The sequence below is a fragment of the Salarias fasciatus genome, chromosome 16 (assembly GCF_902148845.1).
Source record: "Salarias fasciatus chromosome 16, fSalaFa1.1, whole genome shotgun sequence".
Taxonomy (NCBI): domain Eukaryota; kingdom Metazoa; phylum Chordata; class Actinopteri; order Blenniiformes; family Blenniidae; genus Salarias; species Salarias fasciatus.
This window is the reverse complement of record NC_043760.1, coordinates 22,634,473-22,660,591: the sequence shown is the minus strand read 5'-3', so window position 1 is coordinate 22,660,591 and position 26,119 is coordinate 22,634,473. Positions and strand designations below refer to the sequence as shown.

Here is a 26,119-nt window from a genome sequence, read left to right as displayed (position 1 = left end):
TAGTTAGTATGACGCCCCCTTTTGGACACAGAGAACTATTAAAAACACTGACAAACCATCAAATTAATAGATTAAATATGTATCAGTGAAGCTTAAATCAAATCACTGACAAACCGTTGAAAATATATTATTTATTTATAATATCAAAAAACATAATTTGGTTTTAAAAAATGATACAACTTCATAGGAGAGAAAATAGGGTGATAAAAATGTGTTTGTGTGCGTGCGTGCATGTGTGTTGTAATATTTTTGTTCCACGTTTAGTAAGATTAGTTATGTGATTGTGAAAAATAAGAAAATCACAAGTCTTTACTTGTATTATTATTATTATTATTATTATTATTTTTTTTTTAATAAAAGATGTATGAGTTTTCAGTATAAGAAAAGCTCTGTTCAAAAGGCCTTGTTTTTTTCCATTATTATCATTGAATTGTTTCCGGACCTTTAATGAAATCTTTATTGTTCTACAACCAGCTTTTCGATATAATCCTTTAATAAACCCCTTACTTTTAATTCTATTTAATCCCGACGCTATTCTGGGCTTAAGTGCCAAAATACAAACTATTCATTAGGTCCGGTGAAGTACAGCTGATCTGGCAGGGAGTCAAAAAAACAGAAACCCCAGTTAAGCCATTTAGTGTCGGTTCATGGCCAATCTGAGGCGCTGCTGAGGCAGTTTCCAGGCTTTATTCGAGAGAAAGGGGATTTCTTTTTGTTTTACAAAGTTCAGCGATTCAGTCTCATGGCGGAGTTCTGACGGAACCAGCAGGTCCAGCAGGTGCTCCAGGTGCTCCAGGATGGCTCAGCAGGTGGGTTTCAATCCAGGCTGCTGTCATTTTACAAAACCAGACGGAGAATTATTGTTTTTCTGTCTGGTTTTTGATTTTTTTTTCCAGCTATACAGTGAAGAATGGACCAACTTAATCCGTCCTGAAAAAGGAGCTGCAGAGCCAAGAAGCTCCATGATATGCGCGTCTTTTAACTTCATCAATTCCATCATAGGATCTGGAATAATAGGTAAATATAACGAAAACACAGATTGTCTCAAATGCAAGCAAAGTTTTATCATGTTTGACAGCTTATAATCCATTTCAAAGTCTTAATTCTGTCAAAAAAATGTGCTGTTGTTGACTTTGGTGCAACAAGGAGACGCTTTCATGCGGCTCAAGCCTTGCAGCAGCAGAAGCATCATATGACTGGCGCCTGCTCCCCCTTTTCCCATAAACTCACTGATCCTCAAAACCTGAGTCATTAGACTCACCACTGAACATTTCCATGGCAGCCACGTCTTATTGCATGGCTTCTAGTCTATGCTAATTCCACCATAACTCTGTTATGGTTTCCCCTGAAAGATCAAAAGTCACAAATCCTCTAATCTAAAGGAATATCCCCGAAGCACAACAAATGCCTTGCTGAATAACCATTTTGTTTTTTTTAAATCCAGGTTTACCATATGCTTTAAATCAGGCAGGACTCCCTTTTGGCCTTTTTCTGTTGGTTTTGGTTGCATTCATTACAGGTGGGTACAGTGTAATTAATTTTTAAACGAAGAAAGAAATTGAGTAATCCAGTAAATAAACAATCAATGTTTGTGTTTTTTTTTCTGACAGATTACTCAATCATCCTCCTAATTAAAGGAGGAAACCTTTCAGGGACAAACAATTACCAGTCACTGGTGCAAAGCACTTTTGGTTTACCTGGATTTCTGATTGTATCTGGACTGCAGTTCCTTTATCCTTTTATTGGTAAGTTTTTTCAATCGCACAAGAAATGTAAAACTCATATTGAGTTATTGTTTAACACACACATTTCCAATCTTGCCTAGATGTTTCTGTGTGCTATTTTTTTGCCAGAGTTGTTTTAGATGTGGATTTCTATGAACGGTGAAATGTTTTGTCTTCTTCGCCCCTCAGCTATGATCAGCTACAACATCACAACCGGTGACACACTGACCAAAGTCTTCCAGAGGATTCCAGGAGGTTTGACTTTATAGTTACACAAAAGTCCTCGTGCAGTTCAGCAGTGTTCCTAACTGTTTTGCTTGTGTATTTCCACGTTTCATATTTGCAGTTGGTCCAGGTCACATCCTTGCCGAGCGTCACTTTGTGATCCTTCTAACAACCTGTGTGTTCACACTACCTCTCTCCCTTTACCGAAATGTGGAGAAACTTGGGAAGGTAGGCCTGATCCTTGCACAGCGGACAGTGTTGGTTGGTGATTTGTTCAAAACATCTACATGTTTCCAGGTTTCCTTCCTGTCAATGGTGCTGACTCTGACCATCCTCATCATTGTGATCATCCGGGCCGTGACCTTCGGACCCCAAATGTATGAATGTAAACACTGACAGCGATTTTATCTGAAATGTTCTTGAGAGTGAACCATTGTGGTCTCCAGTTAATAAAAAAGCAATCAGTCATAAAAAAGTAATTGCATGTTTATTTTTTCTTAAACTGCTTGACCTCTGTCTCCAGCCCCCCCACAGAAAACGCATGGGCATTTGCAAAGTGGAACGCCATTCAGGCAGTTGGCGTCATGTCTTTTGGTGAGTCTGAGTGTGAGATGCCCATGTCACTGCTGCTGATGATATCCAAGGTAGTTTTTGCAGTGATTTGATGTGAGAAAGATTAAACAAAAAATAACAAAAACAAAATGACAGTGAACATATTTTAGAGAAATACACATACTGCTTTTCTTAGAAAACTAACTTGTGGCACTAAATTGAGGACATGTTATATTAACAGACAGGAGAGTCAAAAATGGTATTATACTTGGTAAGAATATGTAAAATGTGTTTCTTTTTGTTTTGGACCTTCTTAACTATATAAAAATGTACAGAATTTGATTAAATTCAAATGTATTCAAAGTGAAATGATCATGTGCAGCAGTTTTTATTTACTATGTACCCTGTTCACCCTGACACGTGCGCTACAGATTAACTGGAAGTAGGTCAAGGCTATTAGGGTTATTAGTTGATTTCCTACACATTGCTGTGCTTCTGGTAAAATCCAATCGTCTTAAGAATACCTGGTATTACCATTTTGATCTTCTCTACCTTGCCCTGCCGCAGACTTTTCACTGATGTGGAAGTTTGCATTTTTCTTCCTGGAGAATGAAATTGTTACTGATTCAATGATGCAATCGGTCGACCATTAAACGTCTCACATGTAAAGCATTTTTTTTTTGTACATGCTCTCATGACTGACTGTATCCCTCGTCTTGTCTGCAGCCTTCATCTGCCACCACAACAGCTTTCTTATCTACGGCTCTCTGGAGCGGCCGACGCTGGCGAACTGGTCTCGGATCACTCATGTGTCCGTCGGCTCTGCGCTCATTATCAGCGCTGCGTTTGCTGTTGCTGGCTACGCGACCTTCACCGGCTACACTCAGGGTATCAATACAAGAAAAATACATTTTAAAAAAAGATCAGAGTGAAAGAAAGTGGTGTGGTTTAGTTGTTTTTGTTCAAAATTTCTCACTACAGGTGATGTTTTTGAGAACTACTGCAGAAATGACAACCTGGCGACATTTGCTCGCTTCTGTTTTGGCTTCAGTATCATAACCACGTTTCCACTGGAGTGCTTTGTTACCCGAGAGGTGAGTACGGCTTTTCCACCAACTGACCGAAAGTTTTACTGGCTAAATGTTTACTTATGTGTCTCAAAGATGTGGATTAGTAACACTTTGTTCAGATCTGTGTCGGCTGTGAAGGCTGATTCTATGTCCTCTTGTGGTTTATCTTATCCGCTTTCACCTTCAGAATACAGCAAATACTTTGTTCTGTTGCAAACATTTTCCAACATGTATTTTCTCAGGTGATCTCTAATGTGATTTTCGTTCGGGATCTTACAAAAGCTGAACATGTGGCCGTCACCAGCCTCATTGTTGTTGTCTGCACATCGATATCCTTGGCATTCGACTGCCTTGGTGTTGTTTTGGAGCTGAATGTAAGTATTTCTATATTTGTCTTAATGCCAAATCGTTAAAAACAGTCTCAAATAGTGTTTTTTCTGTTGTTTTTCTGTCATCCAGGGTGTTTTGAGTGCCATACCGCTGATCTTCATCATTCCATCAGCCTGCTTCCTCAAACTCTCCCCCGGCCGCTGGTTCCGTGGTGAAAATCTGATCCCCTCTTTTCTCATAATGCTGGGTTTGTTTGTCATGATCACCGGTTTGACCATGACTGGACTGTACCGCCAAGACTGCTCACATGGTGTGGAGATGTTCTACTGTACGGACGCCAACGTCTCCACCATCAGACCATCAGTTTGAGAGAAACAGGAGTCACTAGCAAAATGTAAACTGAAACATAGAGACTTCTGAGATCTGTGGGGAAAATCTTGAAAATGAGAAAAGCTCTGGTGCTACATCAGATATGTAAAGTCACTGATCGTGGCGACTGTGGAGAAATAGAAACGCACAATCCTTAACCAATGCAATGATACATGGGAAGGACTTTTACATATAGTTACTTTTAAACATACTTTTTATTTTGTTAGTTAAAGTATGATGTGCTTTAGTCCTTGAATAACCATTGTGAAAGTGTCTGACTTTGTGTCTTTCTGTGTTTGCCTTAAGATGGACTGGTTAACTCTCTGGAGTATACTTTGGCTTTTGCCTAATATTTTGTCCAATGTATGACCTATCTATAAATGTACATACTGTAGAACACTAACTCCCCATATCTTATCTGCCTCACTAATGGATATAATGTTGTTTTTATATTTATGAAGTGAAATGTTACACTGAAAAATTAGTGCTGTTAAAAAATGTGATAACTTTTAATGTATATTTGGGTAATTTGTAGACTTGTTTCCTCAGGCCTTTGAATTATTTGATCTACCTTTTATGTGATTACTGCAAAGCAGATGCCTCTGTTTGTTTATTTCTAACTTCTTTTTTTATTGAGACTGTGGGAATTCTGTTTGGAGAAAGATCGAGAAAAGAAGATGAGAAGAAAATAGGGTGACATGGTGAATGGGGAAGCATCTGTGAAGTCTGATTTATTTTTTCTTCTTCTTTTTTTAAATTTTAAAACGTATTTGAACGCTGACAGCATGTATTTATATTATTTGTTCAGGTATCATATTAATCAGAGAGATGTTGTTTCCATTTCCGGCCACGCGATGTCGCTGTAGACAAATTCAGTAAAAAGGAAGTAAAAAAAAAAAAACAGTGGCGTCTTTTAACTGGCTTCAGCTTATATTACGTTATTTGAATGTGTTTTTAGGAATATCCCGGCTGTTTGCGTGTTTTTTTAATCAGCTTTTTAAAGTTTGGGACGCGGGCGGCATCGCGGAGCTCCGAGGCGGGAGGAGGAGGGGGAGGAGGCCCCGCTGGACCCGAGAAACGCCCCGATTCCACACGGCCTGCGATGTCCGGGGAAAAGTTGGCAGAGTTGCGCACGGTGTCCGCGGGGGGAAATGATGCGTGTGTGTGTGCGTGTGTGTGTTTGACCCTAATGTAGTGCGAAACAAGGAGGGAGACGGATAAACTACACTGGAATGATTTGCGCACGAAGGCGCAAAAGCGCGCACGTCAGAGCGGATATTATGGATCTTTTATCCAAACAGAAAGTCTCTGAAGAGGCTCGCTGCTGATGGTACCTTCCTGGAGGCTGATGGAAGTTGACAGCTGCTACAAAAAACAACTGCATTCATGGTGAGACTGGGCTATAAACACTTTGAACCGTCCTGGCATTTCCGTCGTTACAGAAGGAGGAAAAAACGGGATGACCTCATGCGGGATTCGCCCACATTTCACCGTTTAAGTCCCCGTTTGTGTCACTTAACGGCTGCAGGTCTGCAGGTTTTATTATGTAAACTCTCACTGAGAATGAACTGCGCTCTGTGTTTGTGTGTGAGCAGCCCGACGGGTCTGAGTAAACCGGTGAGTTTAGTCATGGATGATCATCACGGATCCCAGTCCCATCCGAGGAGGTCTGATCTGAGGTATGTAGACACTCGCCGAGCTGCTGTGATATATAGAGAGTGTGTTTTTACCTGTAAATGAAGATAAACATCATCAGAGGCTGTTCAAGTGACTTCTATAAAATAAGAGCTGCAATAGACTTTGTTCCTGAATAATTAGACTATCAAGTGGAAATACACTTAATTTCCCAAAACCCTGTTCCTTTTTCATTGTGAGTTAATTGCTTCTCTTTTTGAAGTAACTTCTTGTTTTTCCACTGTCATCAGTGATATTTGATTTGTTACATTTTTGTGTTTCACATCTGGGTTTTCAGTGCTGTTATTGAGCTGTTCAGAGGATTCCTCTGGAGCTTCAGTGGTGCACAACAACATTATTTCAGATTTTTTTTTTTAATCTCACATGATTGGCAGGTTAGCTGAGAACCACTGGCAATTTGGGGGAGACCTAGAAGCTGGAGAAACTAGCAGGTTCAAATCCCACAGTATCCCAGAGCCCCTCATTCACTCAACAGCAATGTGAATTGAGTGGCCAAAAGCATATTATTTCCCAAAGAAACCTATAAGGCATGCTTTCTTTATTCTGAACAATCTGCCCTTCATCTGATGGGACTTCGTTTAATAACTCTGTTGCATTTAATTGTGTATGTTTTACCTAAAAAGAAAAAAAAATTAACAAGTGGATATTAAATCTTGGAAATCTGCCTGCTTCTCCTCTGCTGTGCAGAAGTATATTGACAGAATCAAGTTTCATCATCTCTAAATGTGAGGTGCTGTCATCGACTGGCCGCACGCAGCCAGCTGTTTTCTCAGCTGTTTTAGACGCAAGCATAATGCCACCCATTGTAGAATAATGTTTTTGCACAACCAACGTTCGGCTCGGCTCCTCTCGCTCAGTGCATCTCAGCCGAGGCACAGTTGCTGCAGACGTTTCAACCTTTGAACTCCCTCCCATTTCCTGCCCTCCGCGTTTTACTGAGAAATAGCCTTGACCATATGTTAGAGGTCATGAGAACTATTTTGCTGGCAAAACATTCCGCTGTCCCCTCTCCCTCTCTCTTTCTTTGATGAGCCTGATGATCTTTCTTTTTCGGGAACGCATTCACTTTGCCTGAAACTGGTAGTCTTGAAAAAAAAAATACTGATTTGTCATGTCCAATAGTGAAATAAGATTGCAGTGAAGAACTGTTGGGAGAATATGACATGATGGAATTTCCCATCAGTTTTGGATCACAGACTTGGAGATGATGTCAACTGCTTGTATTCCAGTGGTTGAAATCATTAAAGCAGGAGAGCGAGTTTCCAGAACCTTTTTTAACAGTCACTACTCACTCTCCTGGCGTCCGGTGGCAATATGCTGAGATATTGAAATTTAAATTAGAGGTGAGGTGGAGCGTTTGTGCACATGATAGTTTCCAGTTCGGCGTTTTTCACGATCGCTGTGCAAAGTTTCCAGCCCTGCCCTGCGAGCTGTAATTTCTCCATTTGTAAAAATACTACTCAGGCACATCATATATTGGGTTTACTTTAAGAAAACACAAACCCTCGTGGCATGGCATGTATTCATATTTCATGAGTATTGTGTAATTTGATAGTGCAGCAGACTACCTAAATATCTCTGCGGCTTGGCTATTAAGGAAACCACACTCTGCCATAAGCTGCTGAGGAGGAGGAGGGGGGGGGGGGGGGGGGGGGGGGGGGACGACATATGTTCTTTGTCTTATTTCTGTGCTTATAGGATGACTAAACCCACCGATTTTTCCTTTTTGTGAAGATTTTATGTGACCCCCAGAGCTACGCTACATTTCATATCCAAACACTATCCTTGCCAGAATCTGTAGGCTGGCCGCTTTCAACATATAAATGTATGATTTAAGAGTTGGTAGTTTTAACAGCATTGTAAAAAATGGTGTTTCTGAGTGTGTATTGATTCGTTCCTGCCTGGTCTTTTGACGGTGCAACTGCTTGGAGCGCCTCCTGCTAATTGAATACACCTTAAACGATGATCTCATATCGCTGGCTCTCCTCGGGACAGAATGTGGGATTAGTTAAGGTATCGTGAATCCCCACAGCTGCTTTCCTGACGTGCCGTGCAGTCCAAGGGCACAGCTGCTCACGTGAGTGTTGGAGATGAAAAACTGTGGCGGGATCGACCGATCGGAATGAGATACGTGAGGAATTTGGGCACGTGGGATTGAAAGACAGTGAGAAAAGCTAACATAGAAAGAAAAAAAAAAGAAACACTTGGCCTTGAATAAACTAAAGCATGTCACAATGTTTTTTTTCTCACTGTAATTAAGGCTACGGATGACACGTCTGACTTAAACCTAAAAAAATATATAATTTAGCCTGCGATGCGCTGCAAAAAAGCTATTCAATGGTAAAATCAGCATGAACACCAGCGAAATTTGTCCCAGCTCTGAGCTAGTGTGCGTTTTAACACTGGCATGTTTTATGCTATGGATGATTTCTGCCTCACAGGAGTAAAACAGACGAAATGGCTATCATCCAAGAAGCGGGGAATAATGGGCTTTCTTTGTTACCGCACAGAGGCCAACGCACTGACTGTAAATACCAGTGAATACTTCTTAATAGACAGTCATGAATATCATGAATCAAAACAGTTTGTTGGTTGCTCAACCTTTTTTTTTCCCTCTTTGTATCGCAGAAGCAAACCCCACGGTTGTGTATTTATATAGTGCTGGTGTTGTTCACAGCCCGTCTGGAGATCTTGACCGTGCACGGGCTCGAACAGGCTGCTCCCTTATTGTTTCTGTTGTGGCCTTTTCCAGGGCATAACAGTTGGATGCCTCCCACTCTCAGACGGGGTAACATTCTGGGTGACCTTGCATGAATTAGTCCTTTGTGTTCCCTCAATGGGAACTTCTCCATATCTCCAATAACATTCAGAGATTTTACGTGACAAAAGGACAAATTGCCTTGATTTGCTTGACCTTCATTATCAGTGTTTGTCTTGGTTAGATGAGATATTTATAGGAGGGAAAAAGAAACCCCAGTCACAACTGGCACAGTTTAGGTCACAAGGTTACAGCTTAGGTTTAGCAAGTATTTAGCATTTAGAATAACAAAATCAGGACACTCAAAAAGGGGAAATATTAGCTTGCACTCTATAACTGGGTTCTCTAGATGGCACTATCACTGTGCATATGTGTATGAAGTCTTTACCCACCCCAGATGTTTGTTCCTCTGAGTGTTGCAACACAGACTCTTAGTTGTTGTCATTTTCACATGATATGAAACCGCCGAACGACTGATACAGCAGAATGTATCACCTCCTAACATGCGACGTAACGAGCCGGCGAACCACAACATGACACAAAAAGAAGCGGCAGCCAAGAGGGAGGACGCTCGCTCTGACAGCCGGCGTTAGTAAGTAATGAAAGAAATGCTGCCTTCACACTGAAGATTCAGTTTGTCCTGTCGAGCTTCTGTTGGGGGTTAGGGCTACAGCGAACTCTAACTGCAATTTGACATTATTAAGGTTAGAAAAACAGGATGTCTTTTGTAATAATGAAATTTGTGACATAGGAATCTCAGTGTGCCGTGTTTGAAATTCCCCGTTAAAATAGATATAAACTGTCATGACTTGATGTTTCCTCTCCGGTTTCCAGATTTCTAGAGCTAAAACGTTGTCTAAACTGTTAGCGATGAAATTAGTGTGCGTGTTTTAACACGAAATCTCGGTATGAATCCGGCTCAGGAGCCTCGGTTCATGTGATCAGTGAAAGAGGAACGTTTGCCTCTGTGTCTTTGAAAGATGCCCCTCTGCAGACAATGCTGTATTGTTCCAGATGAATGGACACAGTGTCATAAGCTATAATTATGTCTCAAGGGAAAGTTGTTGTTGTTTTTTTTTCTCTCTCTCTCACCAAGTTATTTTATCTAAATGTTGGTTTCTTTTAAGAAGTACACATTTGGCGAAGTCTCCAGAGAAACCGGAGCAATAATTACTGGACCTTATCTTTTGTGTGCAGCTTTGGGTGAGCTGGACTGTGTCGGGCTTTTATGTGAATTCCTCAAGTCCCACACAACTTTTTAAAGAGTTCACTCTTTTAGGACCGATTTATTAAAATGAGAGACGTTTCATGCGCGCGTCAAAGGAATGCAAACGCACTTTGTGTTCTCTCCTTTACATGGCGGAAGGCATGCTTTTCTCTCCGAACACATGGGTTTGTTATGGTGCAATGTTTAGAGAGAAAATATTTGAGCTGCTTGGAGATAAGGTGAGGTAATGTACCATGGCAGACCTCAGTTCGGGGGCCAGACGGATGTTGAGAAGTTACACTGAATGTATTATTATGATGCAGCTGGCTGTCAGGCCTGAGGCTGTGCCAGCTGGTGGTAGTTGGCACATTAAAACACATATCTCACTATAAAACATGAAAGAAACGGGTATTGCATTCAAGTATTGGAAAGCTGACAGTGCCACACAGTTTGTCATTAAATATTGATGATGAAAGCTTGACTTTGACCAGATCTGCACCACTGACTGCTGTGGGAAAAAGTTTTTTTTTTTTTTTTCTTCTTCCTGCAGTAATAAAGTGGACACATAGGAAGTGGGAGGTTCTTCAAGGGTCCCCATGCTCTTTTTGATTTTTTTTTTTTTTTTTTTTACAAATTCCTAATCTCTTTCCGTCCCACACTGCTTATGAAGTAATGGCCTTTCCAGACCCCCTTTTAAAAAGCTTGTGTTTACTGTGAGTGACCTCTCACCAAATTACCAGCTGTGGCTCTGCGCCTGTATTTTATCATTCCTCTGCAACACCCATCCTCCACTGCTGTGCCAGTGAAGCTTTTTTTCTCTTAAAAAAAGGCAGGGGGGGGGGGGACTACACCATAGTAAAAGTGTATGGTGAGTTAACATCAAGTCTAAGGAAAGTAAGTGGTTACCTGATACATCCAGTAAAGCAACAGTGATGGAGGAGGATGAATGTAGGAAGTGATGTGAGCAGAGAGATGAAGTCAGACTTTTTACACAGTTTCAAAGGAGGGTTTGCTTTTAAGGAGGCCCGGGAGGTGGTGCAACGCTGCCCTGTTCCAGCAATAGTAGCAAATAACAGATGGCGGTGTACCCGGAGAAAAGCATGAATTACTCAGCTCCTTCATGGGACTGGCTGGAAGTCCAGTGTGGGGCAACTCTCCGAGGAGGAGTCTGTCCTCGCCACAGTGGAGGAAGGAGGAGGAAGAACTCACCGCGCATGTTTTGTTTAATAAGGTGTCTAATAAGGTGACACGCATGTTGTCTTTTAAGCAACGTTGGTGAGGGAAACAGGATTATCAGGCTCCCCCTGCCTGGGAGAGAAACCGCAGAGCAGCGGAGAGAGGACGGTGTTCTGAGGAAGAGTGCTTGTGGTCATCATGGCTTTATGTTCATATGAAGATGCAATGGAAGTAAGGAGGGACAATACTAAATAAATAAGGAAAAAGACTATTTCTGCACAGCTCCTGAGCACTTCCCCAGTTTCACACCAGCATCTCCATTAGCACTTGACCTCCTTATCACCTGCCAGTGTTCGGTGGTGGTGGTGTGTGTGTAGAGCGGGTTGCGCATTCTTGAGTGAAAGTGCAGGGTTGCTGATAAAGTGCTGGCAATGAACACTTATTTCACAATGGAAAGTCAAATTTATTGCTTCCGTACCAGACACAGAGCAGTTTCCTAAACAGAGCAAAGAGGTTCTGCATTTCATCAATCATGCACACGCTCTGCAGAAAACAGTGAAACGACGATGATTAAACTGTTGGCACGTCTTCGGCTTGTTTATTAAATTAATAAGGAACATTTCATAGATGTTGGTTGATTGTGAAATATTGTGCTCAATCACCACATAACACATCTATTAGTTAGCTGGGTGTTGTTTTACGGTTGAATTAATTCCTGAAGTGAAAAAATAAGAAATGATTACAATCCGGATGTGAGTCTCCTCTGTGTTTGCTCCCAGAAACTTGTCACTTTAAAAAGGTCTGAGCTGTTCCTCACCTTGTGGAGAATCACTATCATTACTGTTTCCCTCCACAGACAAACCCTTGCAGCGTGGTTTTGGAGTGAGTCAGATGTGCAGAATTAAGGTGTGGTTTTTGAGCAGTTGGCAGTCGTGTTTCACACGAACACAAGAGAAACTACCTGATTAAATTAGGCGGCGGAAAAAGATTTCCAGTGGCGTTTTGACTGTTTGAGAGACGCCGGGCAAGGCGGGACTCCCCGTGTTCTGATAATCCCGTCTCTGCCAGGCTGATTAGAACCGCTCATGATTAAAATACATGATGATGCAGCGCATTTCCACAGGTCCCTGTTTGAGCCCTGCGGCCCACATGCTGCAGATTGTGCTTGTGTGCCACTCAACTTGCTGCTCCACAAGCCCCGCCCACGGGGTCAAGTCTGCAAAGGGAGGCAAAGCTGCTTACCTTTCCTGCTCGTGACCCCAGGGGGAGTGCTGCCGGCACGCCGTATGTGCCGCATGAGCTTTTCCCAGAGGCAGCAGCGCGGGGGCCAACGGGATTTAGGTGCGGGAGACGTCTTTCTGACGTCATGGCCCGGGGCGTGGCATTAAGGTGGTCCCTTTGAAGCTGCGCCGCTGCACTCTAGTCCGTCTGAATACTCCTGGGAAGATACACAGCAGAATGGAAATTATTTGATCAGCTGAAGAGGTAAGAGAGTGGAATTAGGTGTTGGCATAGTGAGAGGAAAAGCAGGTCTGTCATCTCTACTTCAGCTCTCCGGTTATTCTCACTGTGGCTTCATTGTTTTCTTTTTACCAGACACTTGAGTCCCCTCACAGAGCTGCGGAAAACTTTAAATATTCTCTTTATTTCTGCATCCAGCTTGCTGTCTGAGTGCTCTGACTTGAAATGCAGACTGTGTTGGACATACAGCAGCGTGGCATGTTGGAGCCTGTAGGTCTGACTGTATTACCTGCCGGTGAGAGACAGTAGAGAGACGCAGGACTTTTTGGCCCCGAGAGTATCCGAAATGTTGCATTTGTTTCTTTAAATAGTCAGAATATTATCTTAAGGTGTTACTAAATATACAGTCTTCCTGAAAAAGGGAAAGAAAGTTTATTTCTTTGTCCATGAGCCCATGATTCCCTCAGGGGCCATCCCACTATCCAGCAGCATACCACAGTTGGCATTTTTGCTAATCCTTCATCTTTTTTCAGAACCTCAAAGAAACTGAAAGGAAAGGTAGACTTCTAACAGAGCTTTGTTGCGGTTGCTCCTTTTGCACATTTAATCCCAGATCTGGGAACTTTAATTGATTGAATTGGGGAAAAAAACCAAACGCAGAAGTGATAAAAACGCTTCTGCAAAAGTAATGAAACCTGCTGCAAAGTGTTAAAGAATGCAGGGAATTTGCTCAGCTGGTTGTCTCCTGCTGATATTCACATTTATTCCTTTTTTTTATTTTCGATCACTACGTTTTAAACGCAGCGGAGGTATGTATTTCCATTATCACTCAAGGCCCAGCTCTTCCTCGATCCCTCTGTGTCATTGGGTCTTTTCACACATCAGCACAGAAATATTCGAAATATTTTTACTCGAGAAGAAGCATCTGGATATTATTCCATGCTCAACTTTTCCTTTACCTGCAGGAGGTTTTCAGCACATTTTAGGTCAAATCTAATCAAGAGGGCAATAAATGAAAAGTATGTACTCTCCTCTTGTGGGTTTTCTCGCTGCAGAGGTCAAATAACTTTTTATTTACAGAACTCAGTCTGTATTTCCTGGTACAGATACTCAGAACTACTCTTTATGGCTTCAGCAAATTCAGCCTAACTAATCGTCCTGACTTGCTGTCTTTGCTTGTCACAGCACATACAGTATATAAAGAGCTAATTATTACCAGTAGCCGACGTTGGTGTCACGGCGCTGCTTTTTGAATGGGCTTGTTTGCGAGCGCCGGACCTCCCAGGGAAACCCTGCCGCGGAGGCATCGGCGCCGTCAAGCTTCGACATGCCTCCTCTCATTCAGGCAACACATCAACATTGGCCCGGGTGCCAAAAACAAACCCGGCTGCGTGTCTACGTCTGTCACCTGCTGGAGGTGTCTTTAGGAGGCACGCTGATGACACAGCTGCATAAACTGAGCTGACCCTGGATCCCAGGCGTCCTCATTGTGTGTGTTTCCACACTCACGTATTAACAGTCTTTACTCGGTGCACGACTGGATATCTTTTTTTTTTTTTTTTTAATGGTTGGGTGTGAACCAAATCAAATAAATAAATTTACAAAGCTCAGTTTGAATGTATTTGGAAAATATACAGAAAGCGATGTGGACACTGCCATTCAAACAAATCCACCCACACGATGAGAAGAGTGGAGAGTTATTTATGTTTGATAGGAATTAGTTACATCTGGTTAATCCACACCATCAGCATTTCAATTGCATCTTATTGCCAATCTTGGTATTTTGATTCAATACAAAAAAAGGCAAAATCGCATACAGATTGGTTTAAAGACGTTTTAACAGTTTGAGCTTTCCTAAAAATTGATGCACAATCACAGTTGTGTCAATTGAACCATAAATCCTCTTGAGAACAGTTTTTATTATCAGAATAAAGATAAGCAAGAAAAATGTGTCAAAAAAAGGTCCATTGCTTTCATCAGATTGTACATTTGAACTTTGATCTGTTTGGTTAAACTCTAAACAGCTCCTGACTAAACTGATTTAAAAACCTTTTGGATGTTAACCTGATCAACTGACTGAAATATCTCATCACCATGCAGAACAGAAGGACTGATATCCATGAATTTGATGCAATGGCCTATGGTGTAACTCATTTTAACCGTTGTTTAAGATCAAAATATATCATCAGTATCTTCAGTGTGTTTCATGTTTGTTGACAGCTGGATAAAAGCATCATGGTTAACTCACGACAGGTAAATGTATGTCAAACAGAGTTAAATCATTTTAACAGACGGTTTCTGCTATTCAGCTATAAGATAAGGAAGCAAACATGTTCTCTAAAACAAAGTGAAAGGCAGTGAACAAGCTGTTTTGAAGTTGTTCTTTCTTGAGCCCACTGTCATGACATTAAACATTTCACAGCATAGCATTAGATTAGACGGGCTGATTTCTGCAGAAAGTCGGCACAGTGTCGGATGAAAAGAGGAGCAGCCGCTCACTCTCAGGTACACGCCAGCCTTCCACCCGAGGCGATTAGCGTTAATACAAATGATACAAATCCACATTTCAGCTTTAATTAAACAGATCAAGACTTGTTGGGAGCCACTACCAGTTCTGCATCCAGGTCTTGTGAAACAGAGTTTTGATAGCTCATAGTAAACTCAACAAACTCTGTTTGCTTTGCGTACAACTGATATTCTCGTGTGTTTGATAATCTTTATAAACAAGTTTCAAATTGTCGTGAAAAACTCCAACGTAAGTTGAGGAAAAATACAAAGCTGAACAGTGTGATATTGAAACGTGGATTTTCTGTTCATTTTACAACTAACTGATGAAGATCAAATTCAGCCTCAATCGTGAGCTTCAAGTTACTATAAGTTACTTCACAGTGAATTTAATTGAATCACACAGGACATTTCTGGTGCAGATAACACAAGACTAAATATTTACACTCGGCTGGCCTACTGCGAGATGCATCCTCATTTGCTCCCGTTTCAGGCTGATCGTGAGTGGAGATGCATTTATGTCATAACCCAGGGATATTTGAGTAGATTTCACTCAATTCAACTGATCCCACAAATTCTGAACCAGCAGTTCTGAACTCGATCACTTTAATGCTGCAGATTAATTTGAGTGAATCACGGTGATGAAACCTCTGTGCGGTCCCTGAGCGCTCAGCCTGAACTTTGTACCCAAACAGTTGGATTTCATTATGGATTTAGGAATAGGTGCTGCAACCCCGGTGGATGTGAGTGAGGTAAGCAGGCTTTGTCCTTTCCTCAGTTTATTCCTCAGTCGTGTTTTAGGCTCGTAACTGTGACACGCTCAAGGACTGAGCAGGAAAGACGGAGTGTTACGGCTCCTGGGAGTCTGCTATTTGGCTCTGCTGTGTTTTGTTTGTGAGATGGTGTCGTTTTGGCTGCTGCTGCCTGCGACACGGTTGCTTGCTTGTCGGCCATTATATCAGCTCTCCTTGAGAACTTTCAGGAGTGTGTCCTTCAGCTAAAACAGTGTGTATGTAGTTTACAGTCTGACAGAACGTCACTAAGCAGGAACACGTTTTGCAGTGACTGTTGCTCAGTTGTGACATATGTTTGTTTTCCATCAGAGAAATAATAACTCTCAGTAGGAGACTTTGCACAATACAGCTGGTCGTCCTGGAGGTCTTGGAAGCTACTGTGGCAACAGCTTATTAATATTTTAGCTCCTGTAGCCGCTGGGTGCAGCTGGCTGTGTGCTTTCCAGCTCAGAGGATGTCTTCTGAGCTCATCATCAAAATATTATAGCGTGGCCGCTTCACTGGGAGGACAAAACGACGAACAATTATTACTGTCATATTTTTGCATTTTAAACTTTGTGACCCAGTAGCGGTTACTTTGAACACCCAGTCTTATACAAAATTCACTTTATAATGGTTTTCTAGCAGCGATGTGCAGCCTCATAGCCGGTGTATGAGGTCCCAGAAGTGAAGGAACTCCGTCACCTCCTTCAGCTGCTCGCTCCAACTTGACCTCAGCTGGATAAATAGCCGCTCCCTCTGGTAGTGGATACTCAAACGCTACCAGAAAACAGACGTGACGAAGGTGCGAGCAAAGCATGGCTGTTGTTCGGTTGTTGGATGCATTGATAGGTAGGCGTGGACAGAAACGGCTCATTAGCATCTCAAGGTACAGAGTCGCAAGCAGCCTGTTCTCACCAGAGCTCACCAGAGGGACTTTAAGACCGGCTGAAATCCAAGAGCAAGGCTGGGTTTGGGGCAACGCACTTTGAATATAGTGCTATTGGACCTCTGACACACATGTGAAACTGTTGCTCATGGGGCCTTTAAATCTAAATCCAAGCCTCCGTCTGACTGTGTTTGTGTGTTTACACATGTCATAGCGTTTCAGGGCATCCGCCCCACACAGCAGTACCAATAATCCTGCGCTAGACATGCTTCAGTGGGGACTGTGACCTTGCATTGCTGGGATTCCTCTGTTTGAATAAGTAGCTGGCCCCACGTGAGGCTTGCAGGCTGTAGTGCAGTCGACCGGGCCTGCAGAAACCTTTTTTTATTCATACGTGCGCCGGCGGAGTGAGAGGACACCTGAACGCTTCAAGGAGATGAGAAAGCTGTGCTTTGCTCTGGTGTCTGACGGAGATGTCTGCCGTTAACCATGTCATGGAAATGGTAAACCTCATAATGAAGACCCTGCTCACATCAAAACACCGGCTGTTTGTAAAAGCTTTGCCTTTAGGAAACGGTGTAATCATCCAAAATATTACTCCACGCAGATTTCCCACGTAGTTCTCAAAAGGTTTAGAGCTGACTTCTGTTTTTTTTAATCTGGAACTTTTGTACTTTTTCTAATAGCAGACCTGATCAGCGTGTGACGTTCACATGACTGCTGCTGCTTTCTTCTGCACTTTATTTACACAGTTTGCAGGAATGTCACGGGTGGACTCCTACTCAAATATGTACACACACAAACTAAATTGTGCTTATCATTGGGAGAAAAAAAAAACAGAGTCGAGCTGTAGTAGCTGATGCTTCAATTCATGTCTGGATGATAAAAACAACATAAACATTGAATAAAACCATAATTTTCCCCATTTTATGTCAGTAGACGGTTTTTACTTGAGTGACTGAAATTGCGGTCTGTATCTTGTGTGTTATTATCAAACTCCTCTCACATGTCTCTCTGCTCACAGGCGTTTCTTCAGGCTCAATGAGTAAATCTGGCTACGTGGTTGTCTTGTGACTTCTTTGCAAAGTGGACTTCAGCTCCTCGGCGCAGCAGCCTTACTGCTTATCCAAAATCTGAGAAAAAGAAAGGACTTCTTTTATGCAGTTTCATGCATTTTGATTTTCAGTCACAAAACTGTTTGAAATCACAGAAACTTCAGCAGACACACACTCACAGTCACCTCTGAATTGTGAATGTGTCCGCCTGCGATAAAGCCACAGATGAATTCTGCGCAAACGCTGAAACAAATCACAAAATAATTTCCACTTTTGTTTCCCAACTCTAGGGTGTCGACCAAAAGCAAAGCGCCATCTCCACCAGCTCTAAAGAAGCTGGATTCCCCAGGTTTCTCCCAGTGGTATCCAGGAAACCCTTGCTTAACCATGGACCAGAAGGAAAACCTCATCGATAAAGAGCTCTCTCTGACAGTGGTGCTGCCTGGCGGAGTGGAAAAGACGACCGTCGTTCATGGAAGGTACAGTCATCCTCCCGCACAGAAAGACTCATTTTATCTGCAGTCTAAGCGTGAACACTTCGTGCATTCAGCATTATTTTATATCATGAGACTGCGGAGGGATTGCGTCAGCGCATGACGTTGGGTTTCTATCAGGCTGAGTCAGATGGGTGGAGTCGTTTTTGAATGTTGTGGTTTACTTGGGCGAAAATGAATCGCCATTCTTTTATCCCTGCAAGTGGGACTGAGTGACGCAAGGACATGATTTTCTTCCAGTAAATGAAAAACATCAGATTTTTGCATGCTATGCTGCAGTAATGAAGCACCCAAAAGTTAGCGAGAAGCTGAGCCGCCTAATGGGATCAGCATGTGTCAATCTGGAGCGAGGGATGTGCGACGTGCGTCCACAGCTCAGGCTTCACATTGGAGGAGTTTAAGATATCACTATCTCTCTGGCAATGCAGAGATATTACAATACAGTCATTCTGTCAAAGCCTGGCCTCCCAGCGAATGACTAATCTGGAAGGAAAAAGTTCACTTCACCTTCTGAACCTGTTTAGAGCCTTCATAAGGCAACACAACAACAACCACAATAATCTATGACTGTTATGATTATTTTTATTAGTTGCACAAACAGCAGCAACTTTGTTAGATGTGAAAGTGTTTGACAAACATAAAATTGTCCAACCAAAGATTTAAATCCCATAAAGAAAAAAATTAAATACTTATAAATTATTGAAAAAGCCAACAAAAACATGATGCAATATTGTTAGATTTATCAGCAACCGTAGAGGTTTAGGTTGTGAATCATTTGAATTACATTGTGCTGCTCTTTCAGCTGTTAAATCAAATAATTTACCAGTTTATTAAATCGGCTTAATAATCAGATTGTAGCTCAAGATTAAATTACAACATTTTTTTAGAACTCTTTAATCATAGGGGGGGGAAAAAACTTGTTTGGATTCAGGACCTGAAGTATACAGTAAATGAATTCTTTGACGGTTCTATGTTCTGATAAACTGGATGTCTTGTTTGTACCTGTACCAGTAAAATACAGCAGAACTACAACTGTGTGTTATTTGTGAAGGTCTCACGGATGTCCAATTTTTAACGGCCCTCTTTCTTCTTTCTTCCTTCGTGTGTCTTGCAGCAAACCCCTGATGGATTTATTAGTGACGCTCTGTGCGAAGTATCACCTGAACCCGTCGAGCCACACGTTGGAGCTGGTCACCACCAGCAGGAACAACGTCAAGCTCAAGCCCAACGCGCTCATAGGAACTCTGGACGCAGAGAGGATCATTCTCAAACACAAAGGAGAGGATAAAAATAAGAAGACGGGCCCTCAGATGCCTGAGGTACATTGTCACATTGCTCATGCTGTCGCTGTCCTGGTGTTTGCGCTGCATAAACAGTTTCAAAGAAACACGTTTTGTCTCTCCAGGCAACCGTTCGAATGGTGATAAACTACAAGAAGACCCAGAAAACGATACTGCGAGTGAATCCCCGGGTTGCCCTCGCTGAGCTCTTACCGGCAATCTGTGAGAAATGTGAATTTGACATGGAGACTACAGTGCTTTTGAGAGACGTCCAATCACTGGCTCCGCTGGACTTGTCCAGTTCTCTTAACGATTATGCAATACGGGAGGTTTATGCAAGAGACACGAAAGGTAAGCACTGCACTATCCAAAGATCAAACCTGGATGCATGCTGCAGAAAATGTTCTATCGTGATCTTCTACTGCTATTCGTACTGCAAATCCCTTTATTTAAAATCATTGTGGTTCCTGAATTCGATGCGTTTGCGCTGCAGGACAGCCGACTCCTCCTGTGTCTCCACGCTCACCAAACTATTCAGGTATTACACTTCATAAGGAGGTATCGGCTAAAAATAAAGACTTCCCTGTGTTTCCTCAACAGCTTTGTGATTGAGACTTTTGCATTTCAGGAACAGTTACACCAGGCAAAGACAAAACTCAGAAAGAGAAAGAAAACAAAGGCCTCTTCAGCAAATTTAGAAAAAGCAAGAAAAAATCTGAACAGGTGAATATTCTCTGTTAAAACCTTTGTGATGTGGTTAGAAGAGTGTGTTTAGATGGTCAGAGGGAGGATTGTTTACCTTGGTTTGTCATTAGTTAATGTTCACTGTGTTGTTTGGAAACAGGCCTCTTATCATGTTCTGATTGGATGTTTGTCCTTTAAAGCCGACGACGGCCAGCGCTCCAGCTTCGCCCGTGCTCGTGAGCAAGCCCCGACCGCTCAGTATGGCCTTACCCAGCTCCAACTCGTCTCAGTTCAGCTTCTCGGCGATATCCGCCGACGTGCCAAAGAAGAGACGTGCGCCCCAGCCCCCGGTCCCTGGATCTGCCAGCCCCCCCTCGGAGGTCGTCGCTCGCCAGAGACTCTACTCTGAACCCTGTGGCCGACCGGACAGCGAGGTCTGGCGTCTCGGCACGACTCTGAGCGTGTAATCTAATGATAGACAGGAGTGTGATTTCTGTGTTTTTGTGTATTGATTGTCGTGCAGATGAGCAGTTTGAGCCGGGGATCCTCAGCGGAGTCCTCGCTGAAGAAAACAAAGCGTAAGGCTCCTCCACCGCCCACGACTCCGAGCTCTGTGGTCCCGCCGTCCGACCCTCAAGACGAAAACTTGCAAGGTTTGTTTCCACTCACATGCTTTTCATGGTATATTATCACTTAAACCGTCCATTAGGGTATTACTGTCAAGCGTTTTGAATTTTAAAACGACCTTCTTTCACTTTGTTTGAATTCTTTTAAAAAAAATTGCCAATGAGATTGATAAAGTTTCTCTATTTTATTCTACCGATTTGGTCAAATGAGTGAAACGTTGACAGCAGCTCTGTCAGAGAAGAGAAAGCCTCCCAGGCTTATTTGGTTGTTGTGCCTCCTAGTGGCTGTCTTTGAGAAGTGCTTCATGTCAACAGAAGCAGATCTCTGAGTGAGGGAAGCAAAGTTCACTGGTTTGAATCCTGCTGGCAGGTCACCACTGTGCCACCCTGCCTAAATCTTTTTAGACCCACCTGGTCCTTTTGGATCTGGATCTTATGTCAAAATCCGTACCAGAGCAGCCTAAAGACAAAGAACATCAGGAAGGTTTAGATAATGAAGATTCATTCTAGCGTTAAACATCTTAGAATACACTTACAATTAAATGTCCACATCAAATAAACCAATGTTTTGAAAGACTTTTTGCATATTTTCTCTAGGATTTAGATTTCCCCCCGTGCAGTTAAGTGTAATCAATGTGCTTTAAAATACTTTCCTGCGATTGTCAAGGTATTCCAGTCATTGTCCAGAGAGGGGAAACTCCACCCGTCCGCCACACAATTTAAAGCAAAAACGACAAAATATTTTGAATATAAAGTCAAAGGGTTGCCGTTAGTTTCTCTTGCAGAAGCTACATTGACAAGAGAACTTTGACAACTTTGACCTGCTTTGATTTTCAGTACCATCAGAAGCGACATGTTCAGAAAGCATCATTGCAGTTTCTTCATTTTCTACTTTCTTGTATATCCTCCAGTTTTCAACTTTTTTTTTTCCAGCGATAACTTCCCAGAGGAAGATCCGCTCTCTTGCTTACAGCCTGGTGGAGCTTCAGTAGATATAAAGATCAGACGCTGAGAGGAGTAAGCTTTGTTTAAGTAGCCTTGAAATTCCTTTTGCTCACAGCTCCTTTGTGATGTGCTTCCTTTAAGTGCTAAATTAGGAACTGGAGAATGGAGAATAAGCTGGAAAAGATCATTCAGTGGACCGCGTTCATAGGAACCCTTTAAATGAGCAGTGTGTGCTCCGGCGAATGGAACAGTACTTCACTGCACTGTTATTGAGGGAAAGAATAAGAACTCAAAAATAAAACTGCTATGAAAACTTAAAGTGTCGTTGAAATAAAAGTTATATTGATTGCGGTGTATGAAGTGTTTCTTGTGAGCGATTTTGATTCTGTTTTTGTCCAGTGGACTCGGCTGCTGATACACTGGAGGAAATAATGGAGCAGGAGGAGATGTCTGCACCTGCTGGCAACACCCAGGGAGTGGACAGCAGCCCCCACATGTCCCCGTCCCCAGACGTCCAGGTTCAGAGCCCTGTGGACGGAAATGGGGAAGATCAGTCCTGTGATCTGTCCTCCGATGGCAAGTACGAACTCCACTAATTCTGCTCAGGTCTCATTAGTTTTGTTTCCTTCAGCTCTGCAATCCCTTTAATCTGTTTTGTTTATTTGATTTTTACAGTCAACTGCAGAGTCCAGTGGATGATTCTGCAGCTCTGAGCATGAAGAAGAATGAGGGGACAGATTTACCTGAGCTGGCAGACACGAGTGGGTTTGCATTTGGATTAAACTAAACTGTGTGGCTGCAGATATTCTGCAAACATCTAATATCTGATATCTATAGATGTACCTGTTTGATTTTTTTTTTTCCTTTACAGATAGCAATTCATTTCAAGTGGAAAATGCAGGTCCATCTCCGGCCTGCGAGGAGACGATGGCCGACAGCGTGGAAGCGGACTGCAGTGCTGCTCCTGACGGCCTCCCTCCGCCCGTGGAGCAGGAGACGGAGGCTCCGGCCTCTGCTCAAGCAAACACTGAAACCCTCGGGGAGCTGACTGACAGGTTAGAGGGCCCGGCGGCCACCAGCACATCACGCCCCGCTGGAGAGGATGCTCAAGTGCAGACAGACTTCACACGCCTCCCCGAGCCGCTGCAGCAACACGTGGATAAAGCCTGTGTGTCGGCCAGCGAGCCTGTGCTCGACTCGGCTGGGAAGAAAGACATTGCCACTCTGACAGAAGACCTGCCCCCCTTCGAACCCGGACAGGCGGTAGCACTTATCTCAGAGGCCTCCCAGTGCCGGGACCCGACTCCCAGTGCCACGTTAAAGCCGCCGTCCCAGCATGCCACGAACTCTGAGCCAAAGCCGAAGCCCTCCAACGAACTGACGAGGGACTACATCCCCAAAGTGGGGATGACGACGTACACCATCGTGCCTCAGAAGTCTCTGGAGAAGCTGAGATATTTCGAAGTTGCACTGACACTGGAGACGCCTCCCGGAGCTCCGGAGGACGGACTTAATATCGGTTCTCTTCATTTAGACGAGAGCTCGGCGCAGGGGTCCGAGACTGAGGTCCTGAGAGGAAAGAGCGAGCAGCATGCTGCTTCCGCTCCACCCAGCGACGACTCGCTGATCAGCACTACTACTACTCAACGCACTGTTAATGGAAGTATACCTGAATCCGCTCATTTGAAATCGCCCGCAAGTTTGCGCGACGCCGACAAGATCTCGGCCTTGGCTAATGGAGCATCTCAAGCCGGTTCACCAGCAGAGGTCAAGGAGATGAAAATTCCACCCGCAACTAAACCCAAGCCCGGTTCTTTCCGCTTGGCACAGCACAAAAAAACACCTGGGTATTATGTAACCTCAGCGGCAGAGAAGAGTCTTAACGCCGGCCCGAGGGAGGCTCCGAGGAGTCCAGAGGACACCAAGTTACCGCCGCCTCCTCCTTCACCTCCCGCTCAGGGTCAAGAGGAGTCGGCCGGGGCCGCCGACGTCCGGCTGAGCCCAAAACAAGATGACAGGAATGCAGCCTTAACGCGGCTGGCGAGGCAGAGCAGCCTGCCGTCCCGGGAGCCGATCGTAGGTTTGAGTTTGGAGAAGCTGAGGAGCTTTGCCGCTCCTCGGCCTTATTCTCCCTCGACCCCTTCCCGCTTCGCCCAGGCGGTGTCCTCTGCTGTCAGGAGGAGCCACTCTTTAACCCACGGGCCGAAAACACCCCCCTCCATGGCGTCCCCGCCCGTCTCTCCCGCCAAACATCTCTCACCAGTCACAGAGCCACAAGGATTCCCTGAACTCCAGGTTGGTTCCAACAGTGTACAATGAAACATCTGAATATCAGTTAAAAATAAGGCCTTCTGCTATTTCTGGTAATGAAAACATATTTACTATTCAGCTTTCATTAAAATGTCATTTTTAATATCAGTGTTTGAATAGAAAAGCACTTTATCCTGCAGTTTAAAGCATATTGTAGGTTTCCTCTTTAGTCACTGCTGAAGTGCTTTTTAGTTTGGTTTTGTAGGAGCCTTTTTTATCAATATTTATGCAATATATTGCAAAAGTTCACTTTATAACATAACAATGTCACAGTTTAAGGGATTTTATATTCACAGGTCAGCCTGCACAACATATAAATAATGTGCTGTAATTCACTGGTAAATCATATGAAATGACAGTTTTCTGGTGGATGTAATGTAGGAGTGACTTAAAGGATTTCTGCATTCAGCATATAACTAAATGAAAGTACTAAAGAATTCATTAACAAACATTCAAGCAAGATTTCCAAAAGTGAAATGCATTATCTCAAAAAATTCATTGGATTTTTATAGTTTATTGTTAAAGCGGGTGTACCGTTTTATTAACGCTGTATTGATGATGGCTTTAAGGAAATAATTTTGTCATTGTTAATGTTCAGTTAAACATTCATTGTTGTTAAGATACAAATTGTACATCTGAAACATCGGAACAGATCAAAGTAGTAAAGTCCTCAACATTTATGACGAGGTTTAACTAAAGATATAGGCACTAAATAAGATTTAAAGAAATGTGTTTATCATATAGCAGGAAACAGCACTGGTCTGTCTGCATGTCTTTCATAATATGTGCCGGTCGGGAAATAGTCGGAATATTCAAGGTGCCACGCTGTTCCAGGCTTTATTCCCTGCTTCAAAGGAATGTGTGTGTTTACTCTCGGGGCATTGTGACCGTTGCAACTTTTTGTATCATATTGTGTCGGACAGTCTTTTCCTTTCCACTCCGCTCTGCTGCCAGTAGATCAAACCTGTAGCTCAACTCTCGACCTGGGAGAATCCGGGAAAACATCATGGAGTCTGTTGTGTGTTTTTGCCGCCGGGCGCGGTAATCCTCCAGCGATCACATTGTTGTTTCTCTTTTCACATCACAGGAGTGTGAAAGCAGAGAGGCGGCGGGTGACGGCTGTCCTCCGCAGAGGGAAGCGGACGAACCTTCATTTACGGAGATTGTTCAGGTGGACGGAGAGAGCGGTCCATAAGGCGTGCCTCAACTCCTCTGGCAGCATATCAGACAGTATGCAACACGCAAAGTCTACACTTGATTTAATGGATGCAAGATAAATGTGCTAAAAACATTGTGTTTATCTCTTACAGGGGACTTCGACTGCTCCTCAGATCTTCATCCCGTGACACAGATGAAAAAACTGTCATAGCTATACCTCTTTTCATAGCCTTCAACTACATAGATTTATGTATTTTGATAATATTTGCCGCATCTTGTTTTTTTTCATGTCACTAAGTAATACCTTCGCCTTATCTGCATAGCTTAACACTTAAAATTCCATCTTTTGTGATGACTATCTTGCCTTTAATGTGTTACTGTTGTGAGTGATCAATGATGAATAATGAAAACAGTTTTATAAGTTATTAGACTTATTCACAGAGTTTAATGTTTTTTGTTTTTTGTTTTTTTTTTAAGAAAATGTATTATCTAAATAATACTGGAGATGTAAGTTGGAGCAGGTCTGATCCTACGATAAACACTTCTTAGATTTTTACATCAGATCTGTATTTAAGTGTTTCAGAGTTTTGATTAATGTGCAGAAATACACTGACGTTCGCACCTGTTGCTCCTGTCAAACAGTGATGTTCCGACGAATAAAGCTTTTATCAAGTTCAGTCGACCTCGTGCCTATTTGTTATTCTCGCTTCCATCCATGCGTGAGGAATTTTTTTTATTTTTTTATTTTTTTCCTGCTGAAATCGGATCCTGCTGAATGCATCCAACAGGTAAAACGGGCTCCGCGCGCCCGTGCGCTCTGCGCGCCACCGCGG

General features: G+C 43.0%; 2 protein-coding genes across 5 annotated transcripts; both read left to right on the top strand.

The window, feature by feature from the left end:
- Positions 1-797: 797 nt before the first annotated feature.
- Positions 798-4,270, top strand: slc38a11 (solute carrier family 38 member 11). Its single transcript, XM_030111220.1, has 12 exons — positions 798-809; positions 897-1,017; positions 1,445-1,519; positions 1,611-1,745; positions 1,914-1,979; positions 2,071-2,177; positions 2,247-2,326; positions 2,473-2,543; positions 3,228-3,389; positions 3,483-3,595; positions 3,814-3,945; positions 4,031-4,270. Exons 1-12 carry the CDS (start codon positions 798-800, stop codon positions 4,268-4,270), a joined length of 1,314 nt encoding a protein of 437 aa, XP_029967080.1.
- A 1,054-nt stretch (positions 4,271-5,324) lies between these two features.
- On the top strand, positions 5,325-25,968 carry cobll1b (cordon-bleu WH2 repeat protein-like 1b). 4 transcript variants are annotated; one of them, XM_030112536.1, is made up of 14 exons: positions 5,325-5,659; positions 5,866-5,949; positions 18,080-18,268; positions 19,398-19,602; positions 19,689-19,914; positions 20,057-20,101; positions 20,192-20,286; positions 20,448-20,681; positions 20,771-20,900; positions 22,218-22,398; positions 22,494-22,579; positions 22,690-24,113; positions 25,216-25,358; positions 25,439-25,968. In XM_030112536.1, exons 1-13 carry the CDS (start codon positions 5,598-5,600, stop codon positions 25,321-25,323), a joined length of 3,069 nt encoding a protein of 1,022 aa, XP_029968396.1. In that variant the 5' UTR covers positions 5,325-5,597; the 3' UTR covers positions 25,324-25,358; positions 25,439-25,968. The 4 variants fall into 4 exon arrangements, with proteins under 4 accessions (XP_029968396.1, XP_029968397.1, XP_029968398.1 ...); XM_030112537.1 differs by lacking the exons at positions 5,325-5,659; positions 5,866-5,949 and adding an exon at positions 9,180-9,315; XM_030112538.1 differs by lacking the exons at positions 5,325-5,659; positions 5,866-5,949 and adding an exon at positions 12,399-12,591.
- The last annotated feature ends 151 nt before the right edge of the window (positions 25,969-26,119 follow it).